The sequence below is a fragment of the Choloepus didactylus genome, chromosome 3, assembly GCF_015220235.1.
Source record: "Choloepus didactylus isolate mChoDid1 chromosome 3, mChoDid1.pri, whole genome shotgun sequence".
NCBI classification, from domain to species: Eukaryota; Metazoa; Chordata; class Mammalia; order Pilosa; family Megalonychidae; genus Choloepus; species Choloepus didactylus.
The window spans coordinates 119,173,154-119,182,943 of record NC_051309.1 but is presented as its reverse complement, the minus strand read 5'-3'; the positions used below and the strand labels follow the sequence as shown (position 1 = coordinate 119,182,943).

Below are 9,790 nucleotides of genomic sequence, written 5' to 3'. Positions count from 1 at the left end.
TCCGCTCCCACCCGCGCTCCCAGCCCCCGCGGGGGTCTCCCGGGCTGGGCCTGGCTGGCTGGACCAAGGTGAATACATTATAATAATGAGGCGGGCTTCTGCCTTGGCTTTGGGAGGGGGGCGCGCTGCAGCGGTAGCGGCGGGCGGGACGCCGGGCGCCGGGCGCCGGGAGGGGGTCGGGGGAGGGACCTCGTGCACGGAGCTCGCGCGCACTCACACACACACTCACACACGAGCATCCCAAAGGATATTTAAGGCTCGCACACGGGAGGCTGCGGAGATACCTCGGGAAGCCGCGACTTCAGCCTCGCGCCTTGCATTTGCTTCTTGGGTTATTTCGTTTTCCTCTCTTCTTTCCCCGTTGGCCGCCCCTTCTGCACTGAGCTCTTGTGGTCTCTCTCAGCCTTTTTGCCTTTAACTGAATCAAGGTGGCACACAGGTCGGCGTGCGGAAATACATAGTATAGGTAGAAATAAGGAAACCTAACGGTGAGAAAGAGAGAAGCAACAGGTCCAGTGCTCCGTGGCCAGGGCAAGCGGCGGACCCTCTCGGCGCCTCGCCCGCAGCCCCTCAGCTCTCGGGGATCTAGAAAACGGTGCCTGTCCTCTGGAGGGTCTGGGAGGGCCATTCAGGTGGGTTTCGTTTTGGTTTTTACTTTATTGCCACCCAGTCCCCAGACTGGGTGCTCCCAGCTATCTGTGCTTTTCACTCCTAACTGGGAGGGGAGAAGAAAGCGGAGGATGGTCGACGCCTGCTGGTCTCGGAGCTGAGGAAAGCAGAGGTCCATCTCCGCTCTGGAGCTCCGGCTCAGCCAACTAGTTGTGCAGCCACAGGGACTGAACTTTGGAGGAATCGGCTTTTTTCTTTGCTTCTAAGATTACTGGAGATAGTAGAAGGTGATAGGCGAAGCCGAGACAGCCGACCCCGCCACCATGCTGGTGAAGAAGCACGCAGGGAAAGGAGGTAGCCGTGAGCCCGGCTCCCAGGATCCGAGCCCCGCGGGGCAGCGCTGTGCCCGGACCTGGCCCGCGTGCGCGGCCCTGGCGGCTCTCCTGTCGGTGGTGGCCGTGATGTTCTGTCTATACCTGGGGGTGAAAACCAGCGACCTCCAGGCGAGGATCGCCGCTCTTGAATCCGCCAAAGGGGACCCTTCCTTTCGTCTGCTGCCTGATTCCCTGGATCATCTCAAGGCAATGGTGCAAGAGAAAGTGGAGCGACTTCTGGCTCAGGTGTGAAAGGCTGGGGTGTTTTGCACGTGCATAATATCTTGCACAGGCGCGAATCTGTGTACACGACCAGTCTCTACCCTTACCGTGTGCATACTTCGTGTGACTGTATGCATGTGCTAGACAACCATCTAAGCTCACTGTAGCATACATTTGTATATGCTCATCTCTTGATATTGCCATCTCCGGCTCTATCATTGTCCCTCAGTCTTTCTTAATATTTGCATGATAAATATATGGAGGTCTATAAGGGGGAAGGGTGGTTAGAATGGTGGGGTGGTATTTTATCTCATTTTATTTTGCTGGGGTCACATGTATTCTTTTCCGATTGTGTGGAGAATATTCCTTGCAGAGATATTATCTGTTATTTCTTTCACATCTTATAAGAAGGTTAGGGCCATACCTGTTATTAGTATACATAGGGTATTCTTAAAAGTGAAACATCCCTTTTTATGATTTAAAATCAATGATTGCACACATTAAATGTTTTCATACTAAATATTTAAAAGGAAAAACTAGTAGTCTTATTTTTTTGTAAAGGATGCAGTACCATGGGAGTTTATGAATGCAGAGCCACTAGAGTTGAGAGTTGAAAGGAATCTACATTAGGTTTATTAAAACCAGGGGTGGCTTTAGACAAGAGTTAGGGGGTTTTCTGGAATTTGGTCTTCCAATAGAAAGGCTGTGTGGCAGTAGTTGCAACACAACATGATGAAACAGTCGATCTTCATGTATAAAGTATTGGCTGTTTTAAAACCCACATCTTACAATAGAACTGCAACATGTTAGTGCCAGGCTTTTGCAGTGACTGCCTGTACTTGAGCTGGGGTTGAGGGTGGTGGTAGTTGAGGAGTGAGAAGGTGTTACACAAGTCCAGCATTCTTGATACCATGAAAATGTTCATTTTCTTTTTTTAGGACTTGAATACTGTTACCATTTTACTAAAGTCTAAGTACATAGGTAAACGTTAGTTATGCAGGCTGTCAAATGCTGGTAAATCAGGCATATGGCCAGAGAGCCCCTAAAGAATGCTACTGATGATTATTAATACCTCTTCTTTCCCTACAGAAATCCTATGAACATATGGCTAAAATAAGAATCGCAAGAGAAGCACCTTCAGAGTGTAACTGCCCAGCAGGTAAAATGGAACTATTTAACAAGGTTTCCTTTGCAGCAGATCATTTTAAAACAAAGGTCCTGTGTCTGTCAAGTCTACCTGTAGTAATAGTAAAGAAAGAATGCAGACCCAACTTGTTTTAATGAAATCAACATGTCTCAGTCAAAAGAATGGCAAATAAAGCCCAAATATTATTTTAAGCAGCATACCAAGATTGGCTATGGGAAAGCAAAGGACATAGAGATAATCACCAAGGAAAATACAGGCAAGATAATGTACAAAGATGAAGTCCTTAGAGTTACAGATTGAAAAATATTCTTCAATTTTATTAAATTATCTTAATATCTGTGGTTAAAAAAAAAGACTGTAGAAATGTTAGATTCTGAATTTCCTGGTGGCTAATGTTGCATTAATACAGATTTCCCTTTCATTCTTTTTGGCATATGATTATATTAGTAGGCCATCTTTACTTCCTCTCCTGCTTTTTTTTCTTTTATATCAAAAACATTCTCTCTCTTATCTTATTGCTAAAGATGAGGACTAAAAGGAGAGTAGTTCTTTAATCTTGTACTTCCTTCCAATCAAAAAACTTTTGCATACCCAATGACTACTCAGAAAAGGTTTTTATATATTTGCCATTTTTTTCTGTGCAGGTTTAGGGAACTGTATTAAAAACAGCATATTAGTAGAAGGGTGGAGAAGAGAGACCTCAATGGATAAAACGTCCTCAGTATTCACTAAATATTTGTTCACAGACCTCTGAAGGATGGTAATCATCTATAGACTTCCTACCAATTTAGAAGCCCTTAGAATGTGGTCCTTGGGAAATACCTAGTATATTCAACTGCTATAAGCCATGAAAAACTCCTGAGTCTTGAAATAAACTTTGTTAATGCATTTATGAACATTTTAGTTTCTTTTATCATTACTCATGGAAAAGTGAGTGTCACATTTTCTTTAATGAACAGGATCATGACACTTAGATTTAAATGCTCGACTTGGCTATATATATGTAAAGGCTAGTTCCTATATTTCTCCGTGTTCTCAGATTTTTTTTCCTAATGACAACTTGATTTGACACAGCGAAATCAAGCACCATGTTTAACAATTTTTAATGTTGACCTCAGGTTGTATATTATAAAAATGTTTACTGTTTATGTTCTGCTACCTTGTTGACCAAACGCTATTTTTAAAATGAAGCCCTTTTCCTTGAGAAGAGATATATGTTAAGTAACAAGAAAACATACAGTTAACATTTGACATTGTGGGTTTCATTCTTAGTTGTTTCAAGTTGGCAAAGATCTCAGAAGTCAGAAATTTGAGGAAGGCACTTTTCTAGTGCAGGAATTAACTCACAACAACTTCATCAGCCTGTACAGATTATTTAAATTCCCAGGACAGTTGGTACAGAACATCACTGATTATACCACTTAGAGTCCAGCATTTTCTATATACAGTACTCTTACTAGCTGTGTAAAAAAGAGTGTTTAATTAATTGAATTCCTAGAGAATTGGGCAAAAAACAGAAAAGTGACATCCACAGCATTGAGTTCATTTTTCTGTGAAGGTATTACTGCTTCATGAAATTTATTTTCAGCTAGTTATTGAAGTTTAACTTATAATCTGGAAGACAAAAATAAAAAGGGAAAACGATTAAATTTAGAATTTACCTTGTATGATCTTGGAAGATCAATTTGAAACATTTGTCATCTTAACATATTAATTTAGTAATAAATAGCAGTTTCCTTGGCTTTTTTGTTGGCTCTCAGGAACAACTGCTTTACTGCCTTGCCACCACTAGAGCTCCACATTACATCAGTTTTTACCCGGTTATTTGAGAGGTAAACATCTGAAGGTGTACATTCCATTACAGAGGATCAAATAAGTGTCTTGCTGACTAAACCACTGTTACAGAAACATTCCTTTCTGTTTGTGGAATGTCAGATCATCATCAAAATAAAGGCATTATGTTGAAAATAGTATCCCAGAGAAAACTAGCTGTTTTGAATTATGGTTAGTGAGGTATTGTCTTAGGGAATGAATGGGCTGGCCAAAAGGATTAGAAAGGAGATACTGAGTTTCCCACCTGGTTTGGCTCTAACCCTGGTTTGCAGTGACTAAGAGTTGTCACCCAGACATCTGTTTGTAGGGCAGAGCGAGGCAAGTCTGTGACCTCAGCTCGTTCCGGTGGACAGATGCCCATCCCTTGAAGTTGACACTCTTGTTGACAGACTTAGCCAGAGAGCCAAGGCCTGATAGCAAAAGAGTGAGACTGTATTGTTTATTTTCACTTTAATTGCTTTTGATAGAACTCAATCCCAGTGAGGTTTATCCAGGTAGGCTACAACAAATTCATAGAGTTTATAGATTTTTTTTTTTTTTTAATACATAGGATAGAACCTTTGGGGGAGAAGGATGAGAAAGACTATTTACTGGATGTCTTCTCATTGTAGAGGTTGCACTCTCTCATTTAATCTTCACAACAACCCTGAGAGCTAAGTATTAGCAATCTCATTTTATATATGTGGAAACCAGGATTCAGAGAAAGTAAATAACTTACCATAGTAAGGGCAAGGTTCAGATTCATACCCACATCTGAAAGAATTAAGAGCCAAAGTCTGTTGAGGAATAGAGAATACATCTGGGCTTTGGAGCTGTACAGTTCTGGAATGGAATCTTGGGTCTGCTGCTAAATAAACGTGTGATCTTGGTCAAACCAATGAACAAACATCTCTGTGTTTTACTTTCCTCATCTGTACAAAATGGCTAATACCTTCCTTGCAGGATGGTAATTAACTTAAGCTGTCTGGCATATTAGTGGCTATTTGTTAGTGATAGCAATTACTATTCCTTTTTTACTATATTTTATGCTGCTCAACTCTTATCTGGTCCAAGGAGACACATGATATAGGTGGGAAAACAGACCTAGAAGTGTTGTATAACTTTCATAAAACCCAATAGCTAGTTAGTGGCAGGTTTGTACTAGAACACTATGCTTCATTAAAGAAATACATCTGTAGATCATTCATGCGGTTAATCAAGTTAATCAGTACCTCTTGGTGCTACATCAACTAACCTTTTGGGAAGGTTAGTTCTTTACAGATATTTGTAGTAGTTTTCTAAATTGATTTTAAGGAAATTGCGGGGAAAACTTTTGATCTTTTAGGTCATCTATGATCCAAGTAGATAGTGCGTGGGCTTAGAAAAGCATGGAGATGCTTAAGACTGTCTTTACGGTTTCAATACCAGATGTTTTCAAAAAGAAGTAGTTTAACTATCAGACTCATTTTCTCATTATACCTTTTCTGGCAGCTTTATTGTAGTATAATTTGCAAAATTCACCCATTTTAAGTATACAATTCAATGATTTTTTAAAAAATTTATAAAGTTGGGCAACTATCACCACAGTCCAGTTTTAGATCATCACCGTCACCCCAAAAAGTCACATTTATTTTTCTCATACACTCTAGTTTTTGAATATTTGAGTAAAATAAACCCCAAATTAAAAGGTTAAAAAAAAAAAAAAGCAGAAACTCATACAAATTGAAGCTCTCTTTAGCAGAATGTTTGATTTAGCAGTAGCTGAGCCATGGAAATTCAGCGGCATCTGTGGCTTGGCCTCTAAAATTTGACCCACATAGGAGAGAATAAGTTGGCTTTTTGCTGTGGCGTTAGAATTCTGTTTTGGGCTCTGCTCTTAGAGTCCTACAAAAAGTTTGTATAAACCAGGCATTCTCATGGGAGGGTTTCTATGTGCTGATTGATAAAGAACACTGTTAGCCAGGCAGCCAGCCAAAAGACTATTAGATCCTAAAGGTTTCTGGACCTAACTCATCAGTACTGTTGCCTGCCCAGGGTATTAGGTATAAGAGCTTCAGTGGTATAGTGGACAGAGGATGCAAATGGAGAATAAAGAATCCAGAGTTCTAATCCTGGCTTTGTCATTAATATGTTACATGATCTTGGATGAATATTCCCATGAATGACTTTTACAGACTCCATTTGCATGTACCCAAAATAGGAGTGTTAGAGTAGAATGAATTTGAAGGGCATTCGTTGATTCTCCAAGTATAAATGGAGTATATACTTTCAAGTACAACTAAGAAAAAGTATACCATGCTTTGGCACACGTGACCCGAATCTCTTCCATATTGTAAATATGAGGGTTTTTTTTTCCCCCCTCTGGGGTAAAGAAAAGTATAATTCTCTTTTAGAAATTCAGTATAATTTCATAATGGTCAAAAATTTGGTTTCTGATTAAAAAAAAAAGCTTCAGCAATGGATAAAATGTTGCTTTGCCTAGTCCTACCTGGATTTTGGGTTTTCCAAGAATTTATGGTAAGATGAAGTACATGATACCTGATATACCGACACTGATACTTCCCCAACTCAAACAAAATAAAGGGACTTTTAATATATAAAGGGCTGTTGTAGATAGGATGGCAATGATTTATTCTACTTTTTTTTTCCTGAAAATAGAGAGATTTGGGTTGTGTAAGAGGAAAAACTTCCAGTCTGGTGGTTCTGAACAGCACAACTAGACCTGCCTACTGTATATTCACTGATAATCATTAAATGTAGAACAACTAGTCATCTTGAGGGATAAGCTAGAGAGAAAAATGATGTACTAGATAACTCCCAAGTTCCCTTAGTCTCTTCTAATCTATGAAAACGATTGTATACAGATAAGAATAAATGTAGGCAAGTAAAAATACATCTGATTTGTAGGTGTGAGCTACATAGCTCTTAGTGACTGACTTTGTGGTAACTTCTAAATTTTGGGTGGAAATACATGTTAACTGTCAGTAGCTTTAAAATTGTGCACCCTGTTCCATCATATAAGAAGGACCTTTAAATTACTTTGCATAACATATAATTTTTAAATTTTGATAAAGGCTTGGGTATTTTGAACCTTGTCCAACTTCCATAAATTTTATTTTATCATATAAAACTTGTATTTTTTACTAACATGGTTTTTCACTTATGCTGCACATTTTTTTCTAACCAGCCACACAATGAATGGAAACAGTGCATCAAGTAAGGGGATAATAATGTGTAGATTTTCATTTATATAAGGTAAAAAATAGAAACAATTTGCAGAAAGAAAGCAAGTTAAAAATGCTGTTAATGTTATTTAAACTAGAATAGCCGGCATTCTCCTCCTCTTACAAGGCCAAACAATACAACGTGACATCTGAGTGTCTGAAGGCATTCATGTTAAATTGTTTCAGTCCTAATGAGTACAACAGTTTGATTGTAACACTTTTAGTTGGTTCAGTACTGACAGCTGGCAAAATGCCCTGCCACCCAAGGGACAAGGGACAAATTGCCACCTGTAGCAGTGTTCTCATTTCTTAGCTCTTCTTTGGTTCTCTTGTCTGTCAGTTATTAAGAAGCCAATCCTTCAAATATTCTTTTCTCTTCCTTACATGAGTAATTCTGTTTGCACCCCCCCCAACCCTCCCATGAGCTAGGAATTATTTAAGAGAAGGGAATAAATTCTACATATAGTTTAACTCTTTCTAACTCATTTGAAGAACGTTTAGGTACAAGTAGCCTCTTGGGGCCATAATAACCTACTGTGCTGCTTATTTGCTTGTAACTGTGCAAAGCCAACCATACGACATTTAAAAGAACAGTATCTAAATGTCAAAATTAGGTCTAGCAGTTGAGAAGGGGAAGTATCCTCTCATGTACAGGATGAGGTGAATGGAGAGCTGGGGGTGGTGGTGGGGAACAGTCCAGACTCAGGAATGTTTTGCAGTCCAGGGGGTTATTTCCTGCTACAGGAGGAACCCCACTGGACGTTTACCAAAATAATGTCAATCTGTGTTATTTTGAGTGGAAACTGTCCAAAACCTATCATGAATTTTTTTTTATTTCATCCCACTACTTTATAAACATTATTTGGTTGTTTGATGGAAGCTGAGAATGTGAAAACAGTTGTGGCTGCTAAACGCAGTAGTATCCCCACCCTCCCTGGCTTGTCAGTGGGGGTGAAGTTCCCTGCAGTGGCTTAAGGCACCATGATATTTAACACTTGCTCTTCAATTTGTGTTAAAAACAACTGTGGCATACCCAGTTCTTAAATACAGGTAGTTGCTGTTTCATTTGGGATTTGTTCAGCAGTCTCGCTATTAAAAAAGTATTGGTACTTTAAAATTCACTTCTAAAAAGAGGAGTGCAGGAGGGTGGGATACAGAAATAAGTGGGAATCACTTACAAATTAAAATAGAGCACTTTTCGTTGGCATCGTATATTTCTTCAAGTGACTATTCTAAGCCATTCCTTTGATTTTGTGAGGAACTGCCTCCAGGTGGCAGGCATCTTCCCTGTGTGACCACAAGGGGGAGAAACTGAGCTGGATTCCTCCAATCTACCAACTCCTTCCTAATTAAAACTTCAGTTGACTTCTTTCTCTTGATTTCTGTTTTCAATGGAAGAGACTTATGGAGGAAGCAAGTAAAAATTCTTCCACTTACGTTTGAAGGCTGGTAAGTCCTATCAGTTTTAAGATATTTAAACGAACCAGGGAAATGTCGCATTAATATCATCAGAAAGTTATTTAGTAGGTGAATTAACAGATATGAACTTAAGACTAGTATTTCAATAGCTGGAATAAATGAACTAAATGTAATTGAATTTGCCAGTTGGGGGTTTTGTGCCCATATTTTTCATTTCTCAGAATGAAGGATTATTTGGGATCAGTATGAGGTTTTTGATGTCTCATCTGGAGTCTCCTTTCAAGTTCGTTTGCCGCATAAAATGAGAGTTATTTTTCCTCATACAGAGTTCCTTAGTCTGATGACTAAATTTGTCTTTTTGCTACAAAGGCCTTTATTTTCCAGGAATGCCAAAACCTATGTCTATTTATTTGGATAGTAATAGCTTAGATTTTAGGGGCTCTAGGTTCCTGGATTACGTACACAAAGTTTTTATTTTTGTATTTGAAATGTGATCAGGACATTTTAAAATACAATTTTCATATTTAGGATCAGTGGCTGAGCAGATTATACAAGTAGTAGCTAGATCTAGTTTGTGCATTTTGGTAATATTGAGACTCAGAATATGTCTAACTAGAAGTAGCCTGGTCAGGGTGGGATAGAGTCTATTATATTTCCATTCTTTACCAAAGACTTCACAAGGAAGGAAAGCCAAAGGGGGAGAAAGCTACCCATAACCCCTAATCTTTCAGAATCTTAGCTCTTTTCTACAGTACTTAGAAATCTTGGTATTTTAGAGTTCCCATTATAATGAATGGATAATAGTTAGAGAGCCAGAGGAGTTCTCCATTATGGCTGTTTCTGTAGATATTCTTTCTGATCTTGTAGCAGCTGATGGGTCAGAAAAGTCTCAGGAGTTTTTCTTCCAAGACTGTTACAGGGTCAGATTTGTGCTCTTATTTTTGATCCTTCAGATATTAGAATTAAACCTGCTGGAAAATTGA

General features: G+C 39.3%; 1 protein-coding gene across 1 annotated transcript in view; it reads left to right on the top strand.

Moving 5' to 3' along the window:
• Window positions 1-203: 203 nt before the first annotated feature.
• Window positions 204-9,790, top strand: part of COL25A1 (collagen type XXV alpha 1 chain) — a 504,164-nt gene continuing 494,577 nt past the window's right edge. The window contains exons 1-2 of the mRNA XM_037830440.1: window positions 204-1,229; window positions 2,295-2,364. Coding sequence (XP_037686368.1) covers window positions 933-1,229; window positions 2,295-2,364 — 367 coding nt within the window. The 5' untranslated portion in view covers window positions 204-932. The remainder of the gene's footprint in view (window positions 1,230-2,294; window positions 2,365-9,790) is intronic.